Source organism: Etheostoma cragini, chromosome 7 (assembly GCF_013103735.1).
Source record: "Etheostoma cragini isolate CJK2018 chromosome 7, CSU_Ecrag_1.0, whole genome shotgun sequence".
NCBI lineage: Eukaryota > Metazoa > Chordata > Actinopteri > Perciformes > Percidae > Etheostoma > Etheostoma cragini.
In genome coordinates, this window is record NC_048413.1 from 17,683,706 (window position 1) to 17,710,293 (window position 26,588).

Genomic DNA, 26,588 nt, shown 5'->3' on the forward strand with positions numbered 1-26,588 from the left:
ATTACATTTTCTATTTTTTACGTGGCCTCCTGCTCCAGTTTGTTCTGGAAACTTACCTGGTTCCAAAATCACTACACATGTATGACAGGTGGTTTGCCAGGTGTCCCAGTTGGTGGCCAGTCTTTTATGTACTCAGGCCTGAGATTTCGCATACAGTATTTTTAAACAAGTGCTCAAGTGTGCGTGCAGACCTGAATTCAAAGTGTTAGCTAATGCAGCCAAATCCACATGACAGAGTTGATAAAAATGTAGAAATATAGTAATCAGTACAAGGAAGTTAAGGAACACTGCATTTGATGTTTTACAGTACTGTCTTTTCTTTTGTATTTCCTAGCTAATTATTTAGCTTTGATTCAAATAAACCCATGTTGTGACTGTACTGTATTGATTTTCGTAATTTTTCACATTTTGCTCATTGATTCCACTGTGTCTGTAGTATTCTCAACTAGTGCAGTGCTTTGACAGGGATGTATTTTCATCAAGTACCATAATGAAACATGTATCACCTATTTTGTACTAACATATTTAGTTAACGACACAGTGAAACTTTGGGTTGCTTGTGTGTGGGTGATCTACAGTAACGTTTCAATGGTATTTCACAATGAACAAGTTTTTTGAACCAACGATTGTTCAGTTGCAAGATTTCTTTAAAGATATGAATGCACAATGCAATGTTTTGAAATTTTGACTGCCTGTGTTAAGTGATGACCGTTTTGAGTTTTGACAAATTACGTCAAGGTTTTGAAATTGGTGTCAAAGTGATTGTAAAAAACTGTGTATGAAATGTGACCAGTGACATCACTTCACTGAAATTACACAGTATATGGCAAATGTTTTTGTAATTCCTGAAAAGTAGCTCCATTTGAAAATACAGTATACTCTAATTATTCATGTGAAAACAGCTTCCCCTTAGAGGCAAGGACACACTAAGTGGTATGCAAAGTAGAAAGCTGAGATGACTCTTTAAATGTAATGTTACCGTGAGTGTGTGTGTTTGTTTGTGTGCGTGCGCGCGTGCGAGTGAATGCATAGGAGGCAGTACACCTGTAAGCCCTGCACTCACTGGAGCAAAGCCTAGAACAAGCATAAGACATATCCCTCAGACTGTGAACTGTGAACACACAAACACACACACACACACACACACACACACACACACACACACAAACCCATTTCAGGAAGACAAGACATTGTACAATGCAGGCATGAATTACCATCTTGATCATACCCACAGCAGCCGCAAATGTCATGCAAACCTATTGTTCTGTCTAATGTGGAGGTCACCTTCAACAAGACAACACGTCTAGTTGTCTGCAACTGTGATGCTTTGCTCAAGCCACGAAATGTATTTTCTCATCCGCTGCAAATGCTTATTCATCAATAGACAGCGGAGAATCCGGTGCTGTCAAGGGTAATCTTATTGTTCTACTTCCTTCAGGGGTTGTTGGGTTCGAGAGATCTACTGTAAGCACATGGTGCGGCATTCCAAAGTCCACTTAATGCAACATTGATGCTGCTCTCCAAGCACAAAGTTTATTTCTAATCAATTGTAAAAGATTAGTCATTTCATTGACAGTCTAGCTTTTAGTATCGCAGGCTCTTTTGTGCATTGTCCAATATTTGGTGCAGATTAAATATTGATTTTTATACATTTTGGAACGTAGTGAAAAATGTCCCCTTAGGTTGGATTATATGGTGCATTCATTTTTCTGATTCCTACAATTTGACTCAAGTAGTGAGATTATGTACTTTGTACCTGAGGCCTTTGAGTGGTTTAAGTTTGAGCCTTCCTCAAACTGCTTGTCCCTAGCAGTGATGAAACTCTGCTAAACTTACTTTCCAGTGTGCTAAGTCCTTAAAGCAATCAAGCATGAGGAGAAAATAGACAATCACCAAGAGAATATCTCATGCTGATTTGCTTGCCACGCTTATCCAAATAGCCTGGCTCCTTATCAAATTGGATTGGTTTATTTGAATGGGAGTGAAGTCCCTTTTGGTCAGCAGCAGAAGATTAATATTGATTTAATCTGAAATTTTTAAATATGGGACAGATGGTGACTGTAGGAAGACCTTGAATCCTGAACCCATTTCCTATACAGTAAGACACTGTGTTCTTTTGGTGTCTGTCTTCCTTTCTGAATAGAGATAAGCGATCTGGGGACTGTCAAAGCACAAGGGCTAAGCAGGATTTTAGTGTGAAATAGTCATAGTTGTACACCTCTTCTGTCTCTTCACATTGTAAGACCAATCATTTCTCATGCAACACTGAAACCTCTGAGACTGTGTAGGATATTTGCCACTCCTGCAAAACACAAGATAATACACAAAAATGCTAGCACTCAGGGGACTGCAGTAGACAGTGTAAAACATGACCATATTAAATGAATGTCTATGTGAATACTTGTTGTTTTCCTGGCTAAAATATTTTTACCAAACCATTGCTTCTCTCATCTTCACTAATATGCTGCCATGATTACAATAGATGTTGCATGTAATCATTTCTCTTGGGTAAGTGATGTTACTGATTGTGAAAAATGAGAACTGGTTGGTTTAACTGTAGAACAGAAGCAGTTTTAGCATCCATATCCGCAGCTCATTAAAAGCTCTCTACTTGTGCCAGTAGATAACTACAAAGGATTTACTGCAAGCCCTTGCCTTGGAATAGGGTAAGCCTCATCAGGGCGTGTCAGCTACCTGTTTTGTAGGTGATCACAGCAAAGTTGACAGAGTCACCACAGATCAAGTTCAACTGAATTTCTAATTGCATATTTAAGCACTGTAATGACGTGGCCTTTGCTTTCATCTGTGTACTGATATCCAGAGTGTCCACAAGTGCGCTACAAGCTTGATGCTTGCCTTGTTGTTATTCTTGTATCCCCTTGACCCACACACAGGAGCAGCCTTTGAGCCTCTGCAGATGCTGGTGAGAGCTAGGAAATCAATGCACTCAAACAGGGATAAGAGGGACTTGGTTTTGGATAACTCAGGATGGCTTAGTGTGCATTATTCATTAGACAGGAGAGATAGAGTCACAATTGCTGCCACTGCAGAGGTGTACTGGAGACAAAGAATAAGAAAGCTTAACCATATCACTCCCTAAATCTAATAGCAGAAGTGCTGCAATTCTTGTTGTTTTGCTTTCTCTGGCCCCCTCTGTGTCGGAGCAGGTATAATACAGCTTCTGACAGTGTAGTAAACCCGTTTGAAATGGAAACTAGGACAAGGCCTTTTCTGTACCAGGCATGCAGCGTTTTGTAGTTTTATGTGGTAAGGACAAAGCTGCTTACTGCATGTACACATACACATGTATGTACAGTATGTACTGTATGTAAACAGTGTACAAGTGGAAAGGTGGACAGGCAGTCACTTGCATAGAAGATGCAAAAGCACCATCAGAGAGTCTTATCAAAAGGAATTATGTGATGGTATATTGCAAATTGGAATATTTCCCATAAAAATGTAGCTATTGTTCATGGGAACTCTGCACCTCCATTTTGGAATTTTCAAGCAAGCTGCAAGACGGAAGCTTTCCAAATAAACATGATTTTGTTTTTTGCCTAACAAACCTGCATATTCATCTGCATGAAGGCCAGTTTGTTTACATGTGTGAGGCTGACTGTTGTTGTCATAGGAGCTAAATGCAGTGGCGGATCTTCCCGTGTATTATCTCTTCAAAATGAACTGGAAGAAAAGGCCTATTCCAACCGAACAAATTGTCAGCTCTCCATATGCTACAAAAACATGCAACATGTATAAAGCATCTTTATGTGAGGAACTGCAGTGTATGTGATCCATCAGCAATAAACAGTTACTATGTTCTGACATTACAATGGTAGCGTTAGCTGAGAGATCCCTCTGCAGTGAGCCACGTTGACCACGTTTATGGGAAAAAATGGCAGGTGCAAATATACAGTGCCAGATTGTTCCTCTAATGTCCTCATGTCAGTTGATGCAAGATTTCTTATTGAATGTAGGCGTCGTCACAGCAATTTCTAATTTGAACTTCACTCAAAGACTTCTAAATAACCTCCTTTTCAAGGAATCTAATCAAAAGCAAGTGTGTGCCTACTGTCAGTAGCAAATTCAGCGCTATATAGAAGAATGTATTGACATTTATTTTAAATTACCCAAGCTCATTACGTTCAGGCTAAATATATCAATATATTAATTATGTTGCTCCTATGGAAATTGTACCCGCGAGAATGTGGCCTTCTTATACTCCAAGAGAGTGGCATACATACACATAAATATAGGAACAATATAGAATAGCAATGACATAACTCTCCCATACACCTCTTACATACAAATGATTGAAAACACCTCAAGGGCATACATTTGCACAAACATTTGCACGTATAATTTTGCAAACACACACACAAACACACACACGCACACACACACACACACACACACACACACACACACACACACACACACACACATATACAACTTTTTTCTGATTTGAATGCACAACAAAGATTAAAGATGTCATCTTGTCACTGTTAGTTTGTTCTTTGAAGAGGTAACTCTTTCTTCAAATCTAGAATATTTCCTTACTACCTTACTACCACACAGACACACACACACACAAACACACACACTCACAGACAAAATTCAGAGGGAATTTCTTCATGCAGGTTTTGCTTTGATTATGTTACATTCAGTGGGTGATTTGCCATATTCCCTCATTCCCTTTCACATCGTTCACTGGCTGCATTGAAACAGCTGGGTACAGGCACTAGATCATAGACACACTTTTACAAATAAATTTACCAAGTTTGGCAGCAGAATCACTTTGGATCAAAATAAGTTTGACAAATTAATTCTGCTAATGCGTCATTGTATCTGCTGTGTTTGGACAGATACAATATACAATTCTTCATACAAACTTATTTTAACAATGGTCACGTGTAAAAGCTTGTGCTCATAAGGAAAATTATTGTGACACATACCAAAAAGCAGATTGAAATAAAAAGTAACAACATCCATTAATGATTCTATTTCATGACATTTGAAATGGCAATAATTGATTAATCTTGACGTAGCCTGGGTCTCCTCCTTTTAGGGGGACAACTACCTCCATTTCATCGTTCAAGAAGTCAGCTTTTCTAAGTGAGAAAAATTGGCTCAAGGTTAAATGCTGTGGAAAGACAGTCATTAGAGTGCAGCAAGTAAAGGCTGGTGGTAAAAGAGAAAACCTCTTGATTTTTCTGTGCGATATCTCACACACAGACAATTTGGCCCGTGGAGCCAGAAGTCACAACAAGTCATTTCAAACTAACATGAGTAATAATAAAAAAATTTGAAAAAGTCTTATCGCTGTATTTTTGTCACAGGCTTGCTTGGAATTAAACATGTATCTCAAACGAGTATCTTTGTGAAAATACTTATTTTGCTTAATTAAGCTCATGCCAATTTAGCTGCATTCATTAAGACTGCCATTGAGCCCACGAGTGCTTTTCTGACTTGGAAACTGGCAAAAACTATGATCTCTCTGCACAATAATTATTGCACACCAAAAATGTCTGGATCAACTTAATCTCTTTATTTTGCGGTGCAAACATTGTGACTTTTTCACGATTTGCTCATCAGATGATCAGCAACAGCTGGTATAGTTACATAAAAGTTGAAGCTGATGCAAATAGAATAGCAGAAGACACAACAGTATTGGGCCTACAAAATACATTTCTGACAGTACAGGGGAAGGCAGATCTGCTATGTCTCAAATTCCCTGCAGTTAAAAAAGGACATGTTTTCTATCGTAAAAATTAAATCCATTACTTAACTTAGACCATTTGGCTCTACTGTATTAAAGGTGTGTATCCATCATATGACCCTCTTTCTATCAGCGGTTTTAATTAATAATGTTTCCTCCTCTTGGGTAAGGTAAGACTCTTTAAAACCAAGAAGCGTGAAAGTGAAGGCTGACCCATAGCTTAAACTCTGTCTCCCAAAAAGTGTGTTTATAACAACAAACTTCTATCAGCAAATGTGGTTTATAGCAAATGTGCCACCAAAATTATTTATTATCAACATGATGCTAAACATTTGCAGTATGTTAACTGCTATCACAAGATGTTCAAACAAATATATGTTGTGTTACCAACAATATCCACTCGTTGGACACGCAATCAGAAGTGTTTTTTTTTTTTATGCATTGAAATCGTTGCAGCAGAATCAGAGATGTCATCTTTCTTTTATTCCATGCATTATTCCTTCTCAAATCCCAGCGCCTACATTACCCATTAGGTAAATTACCAGCAACAGTTTGGTCAGAGATTCGGCTGTTATCCTACATTAGTAGCGGCTAATGTAGCTTCGAGAAGCAGGCTACAGAGTTCTGGCAACTTCACCTCCTTCTAACTCCACTCCCACAATAAACCTTAGCCAGACAGCATGTGTGCCTTCTTCAAATTTCATTTGATGGCATAACATTTATTGATGCTTTATGTTTTTTTAGATTATTAATTCAATATTGTCTTATGTTTAAAGTATATTCACGTCAGAAAGTCACCACTTATGTGCACACAAAGGACACTCTTTTACCTTTGTCAGAAAGAGGACTCATACAGACTCTTCCTAGTTTGCCTACATTGCCAAGTGGTGTATTCAGTCAACACAAGCCCAATAGTTTTTGCTTCTTTTTATTATACCTTTCAACACTAATATCCTGGACTTTCTGTGTTGCAGCTTGACATTGCCCCCTCAATGAGTGGGAGGCTATTGGACTTTGTGACAGAGCGATGCAGCTACCTGTCAAACCCCAGGCTTGAAGCACAGGTGGACTAAAGGAATGTGTATTTTTTCCTCTTCTACACCTACTGAACAACTATAATTGTATATGTTCTAACTTGTCCATCAAGCTTCTTTAGTTTAACGCTTGTCTTGTGAGCTCTAGCTCCAAAAATGTATTTATCAATAACCTTGAAATGATCACACTTACATGTAAACTGTGGAGAAGAGAATAGAGAATGCTGTCCCTTTATTCATAGGTACAACAGAGCTGCAACTAATGATTACTGAACCGTTATTGCTGATTAAATTACTAATCAGTCAATCTATCAAAAAAAGTCCATCATAAGTTCCTAGGGCTCCCAAAATGAAAAATTATGAAATTGCATTTGCAGTCCAACCAACAGTTCAAACCCCTAAGGCAGGGGTCTTCAATGTTTTTTTTATGGCAAGGAGCCCTTAACTGAGACGGAGCAGGGACCCCCTACTACATAGTATATGTTGTGTAAAATGATTTGCGTGCTAAACTGGACCTACAATAACGTGTAGGGCAGCCTGAACATTTATGCATATCTTTTTAGTGTATAATACTGAGCTATTAAACAATTGTTGGCATTATTTTATAAATCAGGTTCTAATATTAAAACAAATGGATGTGGCGGAGGGAAGCCTTGGGATAAATTGTATCTGTGGATGGCTACCTCAGTGACAACCTTACCTAAAGGGCAGTAAGCTTATCAATTATGTTTTTTATTTGCTAATAATAAATTGGATTCATGTAAAGAGATTTTCATTTTCTTTAAAAACTTTCAAAGAATTTATAATTTGGTGGCCCCCTGCAGTAGCTTTGAGGACCCCATAGGGGCCCCGGACCCCTTGTTGAAGATCTCTGGCCTAAGGTACTTTATTTGCATTGCTATAAAACATGCTATAAAGTGGCAAAAAATCAAATTTGAGAAGATGGAATGAGCAACCAATCAATTAATCGAAAAATCATTTCTGCACTCAAACCTTGGCAACATGCCTGCTTCCCTTTGATATTAAATTGGAGCTGTGGATGGAAACTCCTACTCCTCCTTACTCCGTTACGTGGATATAATTTAATGTCAGCTATAAACCATGGCAGGACACCACACTTTCAATTTGGTTTTGAAGTCTAATGTCAAATAGGATGACTGCACTCTTCCATACACTTCTTACATATTGGGTAGACAGGAATCCATCATTTGTTTATTCATTCAGTTTATTGATTGGGGGCAACAAGGAAACTCAATATCATTTATTTGTTATATTATATAAACAACTTAAACCAAGTGAGACCTTAACCAGGTCACCGATTTACTCCATGTGTGACAATAGTTCTGTAAACATCATTAAATGAGCATGACAATATGTACAATCAAAAAACAATATAAAAGTTCAAACTATGCATGTCCTGCCCAAATGCAGTTGGAAATGCTTCAAGTCACTATCGGTCCTGGTCCAGTTTTGCAGGTCAGAAAAGTATCCTCACATCAGGCATCAGCCTCTCATTTTACTCCACGTCCTCCTGTCCTAAGGATAAACTCCAGCGTGCTGTCTGCATTGCTGAGCAGGCGACTGAGTTGTTGACTGTCCTTCATTTGATTGAAACTGAATGACATCATGCAGAGACAAGGGCAGGGAGGATTGCCCTAACTCAGTCAATGCACACTCAGGTTACCATCTGTGCCAAAAACTTTGGTACAACAGCAAGTTCAGGTCCAGTTTAAAGCTCTCATTCACCTTAGTCTCTTCTCACAAGCACCAGTTAAACCAGTTTCACCTAAGATGCCGAAGTAAAGACATGATTTTGATGAATTGTGCTACAGCTCACTAATGCTTACAGCTTTTATTGTAAGCTTAAATCATAGATGTTGATCTTGCTGCTTCCATGGAGAAGCAACGTAAAAAACTGATATTCCGCTTTTTGGCTAATGACATGCTTTCACATTAGCCTCTACAAAGAAGTTGCCTATTAGTGGCAACAGGGATGCAGGTAATTTACCAGCAAGACTGCACACCTTTCCTAAAATGAAACAAAGTCAGTCAGTCAGTCCATTTTTGAAAAGGGTTGAACATCGTACTAAAAGATACATGGAAGACAACAAATTGTATAGTTTTGTTATACCTATTAGTTCATTATATATATATATATATATATATATATATATATATATAAGTAAGTAAACTGGAGAATAACAGGCATAAATGAAAGGAGCTTGACATAAATGAGTATGACAAGGAACAGGTTATGGAAAACACGTATGACCAAAGACAATATTTTATTTAATAGCATCACTTTGCATGTGTCTGAAAGAGTGTGTGGCAGTGTGACACCTCTGCAGAGAATAATCTGCCTTCTCTTGCTCGTGGAGAGAAACGCTTGTCTTTCTGACTCCTGGTGGCGTTGACAAGTTGCTTATTGCAGTATTTCATTTACCGCCTCAGGGCAAACTTAATTCATGTATTTAAATGACAACTTCCAAACAACAATGAAAAGCTCCTTGTCACATATGGATGGTTGCATGCAGTATGCCTCCTTGGAGAGAAGAGGGAAATGAGTAAAACTGCATGAGGTAAAATTCAGTTTCTTTGGATGAAATTGTCACAGTAAAATGATAAGAAAATTTCCCTCCAGTCATGAGCATTACAGAATTCATGAAATATTCAGTCCTAGTTGCAGATATTTGTGTTTAGGGTGGCTATACTAATAAGTGTTCCTTGGCGCTTTGATGTGCCATTAGCTGTGTGCATGGCTGGCTAAGGAATACTAAATGTTCATTCAGTAGGTTAATCCAAATACTCTTTTTTCCTTTTGCCTTTTCAAGGCTTAGTGGGGCATCCAGTAATTTCTGCTGTAATTATCACTTTCCCATTGGCTCAAACAGAAGCAGATTCTCTTAAATCCCACTCAACATTATGAGTGGATTATGAGCCAGAGGCAGTGCATAGACCAAGTTTTGAGCTTAAGTTAATGAGCTGGCAGTCTGTCTAGTTTTATTGAGTTGAAGTAGAAAAGGATAGAAACAAATGCATGATCATACGTCTATATCAACTAACGTGTGTTATTCCTGATACAAATCTGTTTCTTTGTATATACTAATTTAATGTTAATTTACAAAACATGTTAACATCTCATGAAAAAATGCTGCAACTGTGAATAATTCGATCACAGTTACATCCGCTGCTACAAAGGTACTGTATTATTTGGAATGCCTTGATCATCACTTTTTTCAGTGACTTTTAATGCAGCAGGAGGCAACTAGTAGACCCCACTGTTACCAGAAGAGACACATTAAGAAATTATACTAACTATAGCTGTTTTTTGACAGTGTGAGTGCAAATAAAAACACTAAAATGAACATTTACATGGCTACATTTACTCAAGCACTGTCCTTAGGTACAATGGTGAGGTGCCTGTACTTTACCTTTGAATTTCAATGTTATGCTACTTTACATTTGTTTGATAGCTGTAATTACCAGTTAAAATAAAAGTTCTGCACACTTACACACAGGTGTCATCTAGACAGGTGTATGTTGGGTGGAGCTAAACTTGGGATTATTTTCTATTACCAAACTCTATGTTCTACTTAAATGATTGATAACTTGGAACAATGATAACGGGGTAAATGTCCCACATTAACAGGTACAGTAGTCTACAACAAGGGAGAGGAAGATGCCAATCAAGTACACTTTTGGCAGGCCCACACAGTCCTGAGAAGAGTTTTAATTAGACAACATAAGTGAAAACACCTGTGTTTGTGTGTGTGGACTGCAATAACATAATACTAATAATATGGAGGCAATAACATGTACTTTTTATATTTTAAGTAGATTACATTGTATAATATCAACATATTTATACTTTACACTTGTATGCGTAATTAGAATTTAGAACTATTTTACGTAACATTATTTGTACACGGTTGTTACTGTAGTCCTATTTTAGAAAAGCACAGTAATACTTCTTCCACAAAAGAAAATTAAACACGTTTAATTTATTTTTATATATATATATTTTTAATTCCTTAGAAAGAAAAGAAAAACAACGACAACAAAGAAATCAAATGAGCAAGATCCCTTGCTAGGATCGTGAGTGAGTGTGCTGTGAGCCTGCATGGTGAACAGCATTAACACCAGCTCCAGTAGGCTGCCCACCTCTGATGCCCCATGTGCCACTGCCGCGAGCGCGCAGACAACTACAGTCCTCATCCTGTGGACACGCTCAAACTGAACACCGTTGTCAACCAGACCATCAGCACTTTCTGTTCCTAAAACGAATTCATTCAGCGACATTTAAACACCTTTACACCGCAGACATTTTTGTCGGAAGCCAGCACGGCTGCGGGTTTAGTTCGTATGAGCCCGGCGGCGGTGCGAGCAGGACTGTCTGCCTGCCGTAAATGAATGAGCCGGGGTCTGGAGAAAGAAGAGCGGAGGACCGGGCTGCTAGCCACTACTCGCACGCGGGAAATACCAAAGACAACTGGAAAGAGTGAACGGCTGCGTTTAGGGTATAACCTGCCTTCCTCCGCGAAGGGGAGAAGAGAGTTGTTTGGCCATTTCTACGGGAGCAACACTTTGAAGACGAACTTCCCCGTCGCCGTCGACTCGATGCTGGGAGCTGCTGGGCTGAAGGAGTGAGGAGATGCGTGGTGTAACATGGATATCCGAGAAGGGATAAACATCAACAAGCATCGCAGGGGAGACACTCAGGTAAATAACAATTTATAAACTATTTGCTTTTCTTCTTTTCTAGATCTATTTTCTAACTCTATTTTTTTTGACTCTTCATGACACATTATTGCTTATTTTCGGTCTGTGCAATCACCAGGCGGCTCTGTCTGTCCCTCAGTACACAGAAACTTCCACTTCTGGCATCGAAGATGATTACATCTAGTTTAAATATTTTAAACATTCATAGAGAAATATAGCCACACGTTCTGGGGTTTTCCCGACTGCTCATATTTATTTATCTATTTCTCTCAGACAATAATAATAGGCAGCACGCACTTGTGTTACAACCCATCCAGGATGTAATTGCACATGTCAAGGCATATATTTGCGTCCATGCCTTTTATAGCCATGTGTCAATTAGGAAACTAACAAGTTTGAAATACCAGTTCCCAATTGAGTTGTACAATTTCTACACAACCCATTAGAGATAATACTATTATCGGTGTCCTCAGATTGCCATGACCATTATTTATACCATGCATCTCTGTAAGAGGGCACACATCTATCTACTTATTCTTCCTCATTTAAACCTCTTTCAGAACTCATTTGTCGTCAGCGATCAACAGGGGATTGGACTCGGTCCAGTCACATCATTTCTCTCTTTCTTTGATTGCTCCCAGCTCCGAGCCTAATTGCTGTTCAGATTGTCTAATGTCTTTTAGCGTGTGACTCCATTGGACATAGCTATCCACATGAAATCAAGTGTCCATATGTTTGAGAGGGAGCCGCCTTGCACATTATGATTCTGCTATTAGGTAAATCAGGTGTCTCAGGATAGGGTTCTGTTGATAATTTACTGTTCCCTGTCACAAAATGTTTACAGTTTTTTTCATTCTTTCAGTTGTTTGCAGGGACGTTCCAGTGCTTTGAAGACTTTCTTTTGTTTCATGTTGACATAATGCCAGCTGGATGTGCCTTGGGAATAACTGTTTCTACCAAAATGTGTGTTTTAATTCCCTACACAAACAGTACTTTTAAGGGCAGTTACTCTTCTTACCTTCGTTATCCAAGTAGTTTGAATAGTGGAGTTACTACATATCTCCTTGGGGAAGTGTGCTTGTGGCTGGACACGTTTCTGGTGATGTCACTGGCCCAGAAAGAGGAGGAAGGACATGAAGTTCATAGTACCCCACTGAGTGGAAGCTGGTCACCATGAGAAGTGGAAAAACAGCACAAAGACTGACAAAGGTTGATGCAGGCAAAATGGTGTGCAAACCCTACTTGCATTCTCGAGTAGGGTTTGTTGTTTTTCTAGCATTTTAACACAACAGGCAGGCATAGTTAGAAAGATTTACATGGTTTCTTCTGAAATCTGTTTCAGTTTTTTGGTCCTCTGCTGTTCATTTAGAAATAAAGGAATGCAGCAGACCACCAACATCTCGCTTGGAGTGCTAATCTTTAGCTTGTATTCAAACTAAGTACAGCTGTGTTTTTTTAAGGAGCCTACTGAATTCTACACCATGTATCCTGGGGACTTTTTACAGAAATTCTATTCAAAATTTAATTGGAACAGCAGCAACACAAAACTGAAAAAATGTTGGTTGCATGTACCTATTGCCTTAAAACGTTTAAATTAAACCCCAATTGGTGATAATCAGAATGCAGATCCTTTTCACTGCATCAAAATGCCTGTTTTTTCAATTTCTGATGCACACCAGCTCAGCGCTGTAAAGTCAAAGTTTGAACCTCCTCCTCTTTTTGAGTCAGTGACATCTTCAGAAGGAGAGGAGACAAAGTCTCTCCATTTGGTGATGTATTGCGGATGGACATCACGGCTGGAAGTCTGCAGTTTTAAGGTGGGCCACAGTTTATAGGTTTTTCCATACAGTACCATCTGCCACATGTTTTTGTAATCAGCGTTCTCCCAACTTGTATAACCTACCTTAAAGGTGCTCTAAGCTATGGCACGCCTGTTTTAGGCTACAGCATTTGTTGTCACATACAGCAAACATCACCCTATCCGCAAGCTGCCTGTCCCCAGAACACACTGTAAAAAAGCACAGTCTCGGTAGACAGCCCAGGGTCTACAAACAGCAAAAAAAACAAACTGTGTCCACCTGCACCACGAAGCATACACCAACAGTGTTCCAGCGTTCCAGCCAATAACAGACAAGAAGGATTTGGGGGTGGGGGGGCGGGGTCAGTGCGCAGAAGCACAGAAGGGATGGGGAGGGGACGGGATGAGGAGGAGGGGGGGCAAGCTTGTCTTGTTTTGTTTGAAAATACTTAAAATGTCAACAAGAAGTAACGTCACCCAACATCGCTTAGAGCACCTTTAAACCTCGGTGCTCACAGACACTTTTTTTGTCTGTAATAGATTCTTTTATTCGCTCACAGTAAAAACAGCTTACCCTTACTTTGTTATGAGTTTAACGTTGCTTCCCAAGAAAACTGTTTCACAAAGTGTTTCGCAAAAGACCTGAATCTGTATTTAAGGAGCCATTAATTGGCAGGCCCCTAAATCCTAATGGGATTCTCAATTAGTACCTTAGTAAAGGCAGGTGCAGTCCAATCAGTTGTAAGACAAATACACAACGTGGTTGCTGCAGGTGCCTAATTAGAGATGAAGATCTAGAACACTCCAGTCATATTTAGTTTATTTACAATAAAGTAAAAAGTCAGTTTTTTATCAATTCACTTACATCTATTACTTATTTTAGGGAATTTACAATGAGTGCCTTGCTTAAAAATGAACCATTTCATCAATAAGATAGAAACGGCAAAGCTCTATAATGGTGCGTATATTATTACCATATACTCTGCCCTTTATGTTAAAAATTTGGGCTTAGAGAATGCGTGCAAGCAAGAAGAACCTTTCCACATACTCAGTTGTTTGTGTCACAGGGGAGATTGGGATGAGCGCGTTGGTGGAGCGCCCCTGGTGTGGTCTGGAGAAATGAAGAATCTGGCATGTGTTATGTCATGCCTGCGGCTTGTGTGCTTAGATCAAAACACCATTAGTCTCTTTGTCCTGTGCTACTATCTGAGGTAGAATCTTGGCTAGGGAATATGTTGGCGCTCCCTTGACTCCCGTGGCGTGCCATTTGTGAGGAATAAAACAAAAATTGGTTTGGCACGCATAAAAGCTTTAAGAACGTTTTGAGCTAATTGGTTATACGTGCATAGATTCTTGAAGAGCAAAATTGGTGGAGGGAAGTGTGGTTGTGTTGTGGCTTTTTGATGTCCGTGCAACTTTGAAAGCACTATTGAGTTCAATGTTGACTGACAGTGCAAGCAGAAGTAAGCACCTTCAAAATACCTTTAGAAGTACTGTCATTTTTTTTCTTGTTAAAATTGTGCAGGAGGCTACAAACATGTTTGGTGGAACAGATATGGCAACTACACATAGCAAGGCGCATTTTGGTTCAATTATTTGCAAACCTCCAAGAGAAAAGCAGAATTGCCTTGGTCACTATTTTACACTGTCAAAAAACAAAATAAGAGTTAGAAAGTCTTAATTGCTGTCTTGTGGCTGTGTATATTTGGTTCAATAATTTCATATTTAGGGTACATCAACCTCAGAACTGTAAAATACTATTATCTGATTAGGACTTGATATCGTTATCACCGCCACTCTTCCACAAAGCTGCTTGCTAATTCTTTGATTCAAGTGTGCAGGATTAGGAAGAAATTTCACATTCTCTACTACTACAAGTCTCAACTCGAGCACCATCAGAAAATGAATTTTAAATGACTGGAGGCACTCAGAGCCGTGTGATGAGCCTCACATGTAGGAAAACACTGATCGAGCTGGTGTCTGCACATCAAGTGAAGTCACAGCTCAGGTGATTAAAGATGCAGCATTGTGTGCCATTTTCATGGTCTTGTCTCATTTTTGCAGAGTGTAAGTCTGGTCTCATTCATGATTCAGAGCTCGGGGGGTGTGGGGTCGACCTGCACGAGTTTTATCTTCATCTGGACTTTTTAACCAAAGGGACCTGGAGTACCCCTCTACTAATACATTTTTGAGGCCTGAAAAATTCATGGCAGCGGAGAGATTGGATGTAGTGGAGAGGCTTGAATCCACTGACATCACTGTCAGCTTCTATGGCTGACTGAACTACAATCTGCGGTTTATCAACTCCAGCTGGTGCTGTCAGAGAAAAAGAGGAAAAGAGGTGTCACTTTGACAACACTGAAATTTGGAGAGGCGCTTTGTCTCCACGAATCTTAGGCTTCACTCAAAGCAGCTGCATTGTCTCAAAAGTCCCCAAAAATGGAGCATTCAGTTTTGTATACAAGCTTTCTGTTGTTCTAATACATGTTATTGATTACAGGCGATTAGATGAAGTCCCATTTCACACTGCCCCCTCTGACATAGAATCAGAAATAAATTGTTTTCACAGATTGCACATCTCAATTTCCCGAAGCACAGGTAAATAAAAGTAAGGTGTGCTTATTGTTTGTTTTGTTGGACCAACAGTCCAAAGAAATATTCAATCAATTCACTTCAATTCAATTCAATTCAATTCATTTCAACTCAGAAAAAAACTTGCCTGAATGAGCAAATTCTGGGCACTTTTTATTTAATTTATTAAGATTTATTTTGGGGGGGGGGGGCTTTTTCCAATTATTTGATGGTGACAGTGGATAGACAGGAAAGGGGGGGGGGGGTGTCAGAGAGAGAGGGGATGACACGCAGCAAAGGGCCACAGGTCACATTTGACACCAGGACTCTGTAAAGGACTCCATGGGGCGCACACTTTACTGGGTGAGCTAGAGGTCGCCCCCAAATGCTGGGCATTTTGACGGCTTGATAAATCCTTTTAATGATTCATTTATTATACTAATTGTATATAAGCTTAGACCCCATCTGGGATGTTGGTTATCATGATAACGTGTCATTTGAGCATTGTACACAATTGTTATGAAAAAATCTTAACCACAGATCAGGAAATCAAATACTACATCTCTGAGCTGCACCTGCCATTTTGCAGATCTCCTCTCATCATCCTGACTTGTTTTGATTAAAATGTTTTGGTCTCCCAACATCAATCACTAGCCATTTGGCCCATTTTCAGTATAGCTACTGTATGTCAAAGCTTTTGAATTTGGCAGATACCATTTCTATTTCCTCCAGAAATTGACAAGTTTGTGGAAGTACTTCAGCTGAAATGTCAGTTTAATAGATAGGAATATGAAACACTTGAAAGAGAGTATTCTGTGTGCAGCGTGCTCATCAAACGGTCAGCATTTTTAAACCATTACATCAGAGGAAAGACAATTTGTAAATGTGTCATTTGTTGCCTTTAAGTTTTCTATGTTATTCTCAAGTTACAGAGACATGAGCTGGGGGGATTCATTGCTTTTACATGTAAATAGTTGAGTTTGTGCTAATTTGATAAGGAAATGTTGAGGCCAGGACTGTCATTCCAGCCTTGATCATTTTCCATTTTCAACTACTGCTTATCCAGGGACATTAAAGAGGGTGGAACTTGAAAGGCCGAGTTTCAAAGCCTTTCCTATCATTAACTTTCATCTCATACAGCAAACAAATGAGAGAATCAATTTGAGATGAAAGTAAGTCATTGGCCTTGTCACTACCACTTAAGGTCACAAGGGTAATTCATTTTGTACTGAAGAGGAAGTCAAATACTGCCATGGACACTCCCCAACTCCCCTGGCCATCATCTCAGTGCTGAGCTGCTTTGGATCAAAAGGCTGTCTGATGTCTCTTGTCTCAGGGTTTGCTGGGTAATAGACATCAAGAGATGGCTGTTAGAGGCCAACAGATACCTGCTTCTGTGAATGGAGTGTCTTTATGGTTCACATCTTCTAGGCCTGTCCATTTGTGGATTAATTCATTTTAGATGGCCAACATTTACACGACTGACAAAACAATAACTTGTGTTACTACAGTTATTACTGTTTTTGAAAACATGAAGCAGTGAGTGTTGAATTGCAGCAACAGTTCACTCTGCAGCCTGAGTTGACACGTTTTTACATAAGATGTTACTTCCATGTAAATAACGTAGAAAATGTGTGAAGTTGGAATATAATTTTTTTTAATTTCTAGGCTCATCTTCTTTTTTAAAGACATTGTGCAGAGTAATTTATTCAGCTCATCTCTCACAATTATTTCCTCAAAGGGGAAGCTCTCCAAAAATATCCAGGAGCACAAGACAGGATTTTAAGTCTCTGTTATATTATTAAAAGCCAACATTTACTCATGACATTTGCATCTTAATAACTGCAAGATAAGTTGGAACTAAGACACTCTAAACCCGATCCCCATAATGAGATTTATAAGGGAACAGTGTTGCTTCTTAATGGTTTAGTACACACAGAAGGAAGAGAAGTGTAGGCGAACGTGTCAGGGACGCAGTTGATATATTCACATAAGCATCAGTATGCTCTGTCATGCCTTTCAGTGGTGCAAAGATAAGAGGCGCGCAGATAACTGGGAAACTATGAAAGTGTAATCTTTCAGCTTTTTTGGCTCTTGCCTTTTGATAGACTTTACTGGATGTTGTTATGTTGTTATTATTTTTTTTCCTCATTAATTTCAGCATGCGGATGGTGTGTAGTCAGTGGAAACGGTGTAATCAGTCACTTAAATGTACCAGGGAGTGTTGGAGCAAAGACAATGACTAATTTCCTCTCTTCATCCTTCCTCACTCCATAACTAACCTATCATACACTAACATGTATCTGCTGTTATATCAGAAAGGATTACAGCTATCAACGTGTCAGGGACAATGGAGCATTTAGACAACCTTAATACATCACTGTTTATCACTGATGGGAGGAACACGTCTCATTATTATTTTTTCAACTTTTTTGGGGACTTGATTTGAGTCTAAGCAGGGATAAGTTACAGTGTAGTCCTCGAGAAAATCAATTGTGTGAGTTTCCCAGAGGACCCACAATGGTTTTGCCCTGCGTACAGTCATCTCTTTATGTCAGAAATACATAATCCCTCCAGCTCAGACAAATTTGAGGAGCCAGGACAGTGCTTTATTACATGCTAGGGAAGTGTCTGACAACCTGCTTGCTTTTTGTTTTGTCTCAGCAGGTTCGAGTACAAGCAATCCCTTTATGTTTCTCTTGCAGACATGATCCCTATTATGCAATGTTAAGCTCACTTAAGCAAACGCTTCAAGTGTTTAGTAAGTGCTTTGCTTGGACCAATCCTTTTCTGTGTTTACAAAAGAGAGCGGTTTCCTGAGTTTTCTCACAGATATACTTTATACCCAGACTCTCACAGTGCCTGCAATTCAAAATAGAGTTGCAGTTGTCAACTGTCACCTTGACCTGAAAAGTGTTTGCAAAGATTAAATGTTATCAGAAAAGATATTTTGTCCTGTTGCGTTTTATATTATAAAAAATCCTTGCCTTACAAACAGGGACAAATACTGTCCACAACTTTAGTGTCTAATGGCTTCCCCCTCTTTTCTTCTCATTTGACAGAAGAATGGTGAAATTGCTGTAAAGGACCAAGCCAGGATTCTACGCACCTGTGATTTGATGTGAGCTGATATTGACCTGAGACCATTAAAATGGAGTTGCTATGGAAACTTATACTTCTGCTGTCATTGGTGGAGTGTCTGGAAGGTAAGCCTCCCAAACATGACCTGTTTTATGTTGTTAGCATAAGGTTTATGAATTGTAATTTAAAGATTGTTTTTGAAGGCATACAGAACTCCAAAGTAAAATGGAAAACTAAAAAAGATTTTATGGCAAAGAACACTCAGAGCTTTTATCCAATTTTACAAACGGTAGGAACAGTTTACCGTTTTGTCAGCCCAAGGCAGTAAATGAACACAGTGTTTCCTCTATGTTGATTTTGTAGTGGCAGCCCGCCATTTATGCCGCTACAGTATGAGAAATAAGGCAGACACACAATGTAGTCTTTTAAATGATCTTGCTAACACAATGCACCCCAGCTGGCTGCCGCTCAGATTGCAATTTAACAAGTAGAACTATTCAGATGTTATTAGGCCCATTTAGTTTAACTCCACACACTGTTGTGTTGATGTAGATTATAGTCAAATTGTTTCCATTCTTCCGAGTCAACTATTAAACAAACAGCTCAACCAAAAACGTCACCCGCGGTGGGTCCGTTCTAATTGGACAACGTTCAACTTGTCAGTTCTGTCAGCTTATCGCCCTGATATCAAACATCTGGAGACGTTAAAACGATAAGTGAGTAGGTTTAATGTAATACAAATTGGAAATAGTCTATAAATGTAGTATTTGGGTTTTGGTTTCCCTATGAAGAATTGTATGTATAAGTCATTTTGTAGACCAGTTGTGGATGTTAAGTGCCCTATAGTTCTTAAAAAAAACACATTTCAATCACAGCTGAAAATATGCCTCATTGTGTGTAAATCAATATATTTGTTTGCGTAGCAAATGCCACCTTTCCACACTGCAACATTTTTTAATTTGTGCATCTTTTTTCCCTCGGCAATGAATTTTGTTGGAAAAAGAATGAGCCAGGTTTCTATCTCTAAAAGATAGTCTCTATCTAGCAGTTGAATGTGTAGTCATTCATTTTAAGGAGCCCCTCAATTGTTACCCTAATTGAGATTGCACTGGCAGTAGTGCTGAAATCTTGTCATTGATCTTGCTTTTAATAAGAGACCTAATTTTCCTCCTTTACAAAATGGTTGGGGTCAAATGCTAGCTCTCTTCAGAATGTCAGGGTCTGAAGCTGAGAACAAGATGAATAAGGGCTTTGTCGCATGAGCACAGTATCTTGAGGAATGAGTGATCTTCCATGTTGCCTTGCTCCTAATCAACAGCCCCTCCTCACAGCTGGGACCTAAAATAATTAGTGTGCGTGCATGTGTATGTGCTTATGTGTGTCACTGTGTATTTTTTGTGTGCATGCGTGTCTCTATTTAAAAGCACAACAGCATGTCGGTACCTAAATTTGCCTACATGGCAATTAGCACCACTTATCACTAAATCCAATACACATCAGTGGATGTCTAATGAGGCTTTCCTTGGGGAACTGTGACTCACTATGGGATTAGGATCCAAACCACAAGTCTGGATCACATATTATGTCCTTCTTAAGTATTCTGTTAAATATACAGAGTTTTGATCTCAGACAAACAGCTTCAAGGAGGCAATTCAAGTCTGCAGTCTGTGCTGCACCATAGATCCCGGGCACAAAATGTACTCTTGCAATCAGGTGCAGAAACGGCATTCAGGGTTATTTATTCAAAGCAAATTAGTGCTTAACAAAGGAGCAGAGGGCAAGTCATTTCTGAAAAGCATTGTGTTGCACAGCCCTTGCCTCACTCTTGAGGCTCACAGTCACAGCTGGTAACACAGAGTAACCTGGCATTAATATTCAGTAAGGCGTTACATGACATGTGCTTCACTTGCAAGACAAGTATGGCGCAATATAACGATAGACCTCCAAAGCCTCTGTGTTCTGAGAAAGCATTTTAGTATGCAGACGTGCAATACTCAGCAGAGAAAGCACTCTGTGAGAGTGTTAGATAGGTGCTTCTAGGTAGTTTATTCATCCAGTATTAGAAGTGTTTTTTTTATACAGTAGGCGTCATCTGTGTGGGAGAGCAATGGGGCCAAGGGGAAGTCATTCCCACAGCGAGTTCATTGGAAGTTAACCAGCTCTCCCCCATTCCTCCCAGAGGGTCTGAACGGCCGTAGACAGGGGCGTGTGCTGTTTGTGTGAGTGAGTGAGTGAGTGAGTGGGTAAGAGAAAGACCAAGGGAGCAAAGAAGAGGCGTTGAGGTAGATGCGGTTTGTTCCACACCCATACAGTTAACGGTCACGCAGAAAGCAACTTCCAGCACTGGATCATCTGTCTCAATCTGCCAGAAGTGGTTTTGTCATACAATCATAACCTGGTTGGCAGAGCATGCTCACAAAAGTGTATAACCAAGAAAGCTCCATTTGTTCTCATAATGTAACTTATTATATTTAAGGACTAGAGAGAGGAGATATAATTTATGTTCAATCAACACTGCAATATTCAAAAACATTCAGATGTTTCCGAGAGCCTCTGCACAGCAATCTGGTCATTAGGAAAAAATAAGCCCGTGCTGCAAAGCTCTCTGTACATGTTCCCTCTTACTACACAACCACTTGCCAAAGCATAAATCATTGATGCTAAATATTGACTTCAAAACATTTTACTTCAAGCTCAATGAATTTACAAGCATCTGCCTAAAAATAATTTGCAGGAGTGGAATCATAGAAACATCTGAGTGAAATCATAGAAACATCTGTAGTTGGCATTGAAGAGCCAGAATTAAACAGGAAAAGAAGTAAACAGATCTAGTAAGATTTCTGTTAAGACTCTAACCAGCAATCACATGTTTTGTGCTTTCAGAACAATTTAGAATGAATATGGTAAAAATCTTCCATGGTTAGTTAAGTGGGTGTCAACAGTTTCGGAGAAGTTAAGCCTTTTTGTACTAGGTTTTGGTGTTTACTTTGATGAAAAATCAACAAGATTTCTCGGATTTGCTGAAAGTGGAGTGATATGATTAGATGCCTGGTGTTTAGAAATAACTCACCTCTGACTGTGTTCATCAATCAGAACTAAGTATTAGCCAGGGGTCACCCTAAATAAATACTCAGAAGACAAGACTTGCGAGAATGCTAGTATAAATGAAGTTCTTCTTCTGGCCTGCATTATAATCTCCTAGAACCACTTTTACTATGATCTGTATCCCTCCTGCGTGCATCCTGGAGAGTTTCAAATATTGACTTACTTCATTGATTCATCAGAACATGGCAAGCCTTTTAGGAATTCTTAAGCAAGGATTTTATTGCATCTTTTGAAGTTCTGTATATGTGAAAATGTGGAATATTTCCGAGTGAATCTCCCTCCCATAGCTGGATGTATTTTTGCTTCATGCAGGAATGAAAAATCATCCAATTTAAATGTTTGGGAACACAGTGTTGTGTTAGTAATAGATTCATGCTAATTTATTTGTATTGTGTATTTCTCTAAATACATCACAACCAATTAAACAGCAATATATACATTTGTGTCCGAATACTTCCGATTGCCTGGAGCACAGCTGGGAGCTGCTTAAACCGCCATATTTCTGGCATAAAATTACTCAGTATTAATGTGAACATTTTAACTGTATCTTAGATGCAAGTAGAGACAGGACAGTCATCACACTCTTATCACCAGATTTATATTCATCAGAAATAATTAAACATTTAATTTTAGCATCTCACCAATCACTTACACATACAGTAGCTCAACAGGAGAGTGTAAATGTGTGTGCTGTGCTAAATATGATATATTGGATAGTCTTAATAAGGTTTATGTTACATGTTGTAAGAGAGATTTGAAAAGTACAGGAATCCACACTGCAGTGTCAAAAAAATGAAACCCGCTAATGGTTGAATTAGGCATTTGATAAACATTATGGTACAGTTTTAAATCATGAGGAATGTTTCCATTAGTGTGGACCATAGCAGTTGGAAAGTGACAAATAACCTTCTTACCGATCTTGAGGAGGAAATAGTTGCAATATTATTACAATTAGATGACAAATAGCATTCTCAGAAGCAGTAGGTTCCTGTGTTTATGTAGACATTCAACAGAGGGAACAACAACAAGAAATAGCTTTAATTTCCCATTCCCACATGCGGGGCTGGACCTAATCATTCTGTGTTTCCCCAGTGAACGTGGTATTGGATACCCTGGATACAAGGAGTGTTATTGAATTTCAGATGCACCAGCTTTGATTAGCTTGAGTGTAGGGTGACATGGTTGATTATTGGTTGAGAATGTGTTGGCCACATTCCTCTCCTACCAGACTGTGTTGCTGAATTTTATTAACTTAATCAACGAGTCTGCAGTCTTATAGTCCGATAGTCATAGCAGTTAAAAGTGGCATGGGACATTTTGTAATAGTTTGACTTTCAGGCTATTTCTTTTTCTGTGCTTCAAATACTGTTTATCTTCTTTGTTTCTGTTTTCAAGGACTTATAAATAAGTTTCACAGATATTTCAGATATTTAGATGCGATGTAATGGGATCTGTACTTTACTCAAAACAACTCAAACCTTCCTTCTGCTCTGGAGCAACATTTGATGCCCCTGAATGACAGACCTTAGAGGTGTATCTTATCGGCCTGGACAGAGGGGAAAGATGCTTTAAAAAGCAAGATTGGCTTTTTTTATTTGATGCATAAAACCCTGAGCTGAAACGAATGGATTTGGGACCTCACAAACGACCGATACCTCCCCCACAGCCGACTCCCCATGTGCCTGTTTATTCATGCTGAGGTAAGCTGGAGGAATTCATTTGCTGTCAGCTAGTATTGAATTTGAGATTAGTTTTTATTTCAGCCTCCTAAACCGCTCCCTCTGCCTTCCACTTGTGCTTCGATGCTGAGTCTCGTGTTGTCTGAGGAGCCTTCGTAAAACGGCTGCACATATCCCCATCTGGCAGCAGGTGACAGATATGAGTGGAGACGGCCCTTTTTTTTTTTAAAAGACTCTTTTACAATGACCTCCATCTCTGTCCTGCGGCATTGTGCAGTCAACTTCCTGTTAGGATTCTGGATCAGTGCACTTCTCTGATAGAGCGCTTTTTCATCATTTTGTATTCTGTGCTCTGGGGTGCTCAATGTTTGGTCCTGCCATCAGATTCTGACACTCTCGTTTTTACATGATTTCTTGACTCCTTCTTAGGTCTTAACATGGATAACAATCTGTCAACTGAAGTGTCAGTGTTGATTTTCAATTTCAAACTTTTACAAGGTGTATTTCCTATACGCAGCCACAATCTTGTTTAGCCAACAGGTATTCCACGAAAAAGAAGGGTCTTCGGCCTGTGGATCTCAGTCTGGTGTAGTGTGTCGCACATCTATGTTTGATTCTCAGAAAGCAAGCCGGAAAATGATTCCACTTTCTCCTTACCGCATCTTACATTCATTCCCCCGAATCGAACGAAAGAGTTTCAGAGAGTTTGCATCAGTTTGAACTAAGCCCCTGGCACAGCCCCCGGAGCTCAATCCCTTCTCATTATTCTGACACTTATTCACCATTTTAATAACGGTTGCCATGGTGCTGCCAAAGATCAGGCCAGTTCACTGCCATAACCGAGAGTATGGGCCGCAACCAAATATCTGTGTTGATTAGTTTTGTATTAATTGAATATTGAGTGTGCATTGCAGCCCACTTAAGGATTGATTAGGAGTGTAGTACACACTAAGGTTATTCAAAAAAGCACCATGACCTGCTCACTCTGCTCGAACGGCAATATATCTTTTTTTAATATTATCTTTTGGGTATTTATGGCCTTTGTTTTTATAGGACAGCTGAAGACAAGAAAGGGGAGATAGAGGGAATGACATGTGACAAAGGGCAGAGGTCAGGGTCAAACCCGGGCCTGCTGCATCCAGGAGTTAACCACCATATATGGGCGCCCGCTCTACCAGCTGAGCTATCGGGCCCGCCCCCCACATTCCTAATCAGGCTGTCGTGAGAATAACTTGAGGATGATTCAGAGCAGTGCATGTTCTTTTCAGTTTTAATGCAATCATTTTTTAGCAAACAAAACCGCTGTAACAACTCATAATAATAAAGCAACTTGTCATTAAAAAATCTATAAGGCAATTGTTAATCAAAGAAAATAATTATCTTAATATAATAACCTTTATTACACAACGCTGTAGCTTTTGTAATTACCATACAGAACATACACACTACAGTGTAAGTTCTTTTAAAAACAAACATGATTAATAAATCAAATACTATTTAATAGGATTATCTCAAAGGCTGAATTTGAGTCCATGCAAGATCACCTTTTGGTTGAGGTTATATTCAGGTGGTAGAAGAAACTCATTTGATAGAACAAACACAAAAAAAAATATCTGTTTGTATAAAATTGCAAACGTTAGTTGTGAATGGAATAGACATTTTTAATCTGATGATTTGGGTTTGAGCTCTGACTTTTGAATTGCTGCGAGTTAATGTGCTAATTAATAACTAAGGGCTGGATTATGTTTTGGGCCTGCCAGCTGAAATGCCCAAATTCAAGCATTTTTCAAAATGATGCTGAATGAATATGTATTTGATAACCTGAATCATTCATCAATTTAATACGTGATTCATCTCATGTTAACCGACAGCTTAATACTCCTTCCAAGTTTGTGTACAACAAGTGTGAGGATTTGTGTTTGAGTATGGACTGTACAAGAGGTGTCTTCTGGTAATCAATCATCTCTCAACGCTGCTTCAAGGGACATGCTTCATCTAACAAAGATTATAATTAGGCGGCCTTTTTTCTGTGTAACTTTCTGAGAGGTTTATCCTTGTGGAGTGGAACAATCAGCATACAAGGTCCCTTGTCAAACATCTCCACCCTCTCAGAGAGTTATTTTGAGTCTTGAGGATAAACCTGTATTCCCATGGCGCCATTGACTTGAAAGGATACCTGCCGCTCATGCAAATTAGTTACCCTGCCTACAGACTCTTCCCACTTCACCACTGTCATTAAAGGAATGCAAATGTTTTCTGACAAATCCAAATGAATTCCCTTCCATCACAGAAAGAACTATTTCTTCCAGCGAAGTGTTGACTACCCCATGGGTCACTCCTACTGTGTGCTTTGCCTGCACAACATGCATTCACTATTGTACCTTTGTAATTAACTAGGATACAAATGTCACACTAGACGTTCTGCTGTCTTTGTCGTTTGTTTTTTCTTGGGCTTTTTCTGTTCCTTCAAAGACAATGACTCAACAATGCTTTAACGTTACTCAGGGAATTTAGAGTTCTAATATATGTGCCGTGCTGTTTATATTGTATACACGTAGTTCTACCTTGCAGAACATCACATGATGAATGATCATGATAATAGCAAGTGTACACACATTACACATATGCAGAAATCCTGTAAAAGTGTTATTCAAAGATATTTACAAGCGGCGCTGGCTATTTATTTTACAATGGCAAACTTGCATTGTAAATAATGATTGGTAGTTTGGATAAAATATAGAATAAAAGGTTTTTTTTCATGAGGAAGTGTAATAATAACTATTTAGTAAAAGCACAAGAATTTGAAGAATTTGTATTATAGGAAACAACACTCCCTTTTGGGTGTTTCCACAAAGGGCACCATGTTGATGAAAGGTCTAGATTTA

The 26,588-nt window shown here is 39.1% G+C and overlaps 1 protein-coding gene across 2 annotated transcripts in view; it reads left to right on the plus strand.

Moving 5' to 3' along the window:
* The first annotated feature begins 10,894 nt into the window (after positions 1–10,894).
* The window catches only part of cntn3a.1 (contactin 3a, tandem duplicate 1), a 90,457-nt gene continuing 74,763 nt past the window's right edge, over positions 10,895–26,588 (plus strand). For both annotated transcript variants that reach the window (XR_004657403.1, XM_034877824.1), the window contains exons 1-2: positions 10,895–11,469; positions 18,901–19,044. Coding sequence is in view for 1 of the 2 variants with exons in the window: in XM_034877824.1 (XP_034733715.1) it covers positions 18,990–19,044 (55 nt within the window). In the remaining variant the exon portion in view is untranslated. The remainder of the gene's footprint in view (positions 11,470–18,900; positions 19,045–26,588) is intronic.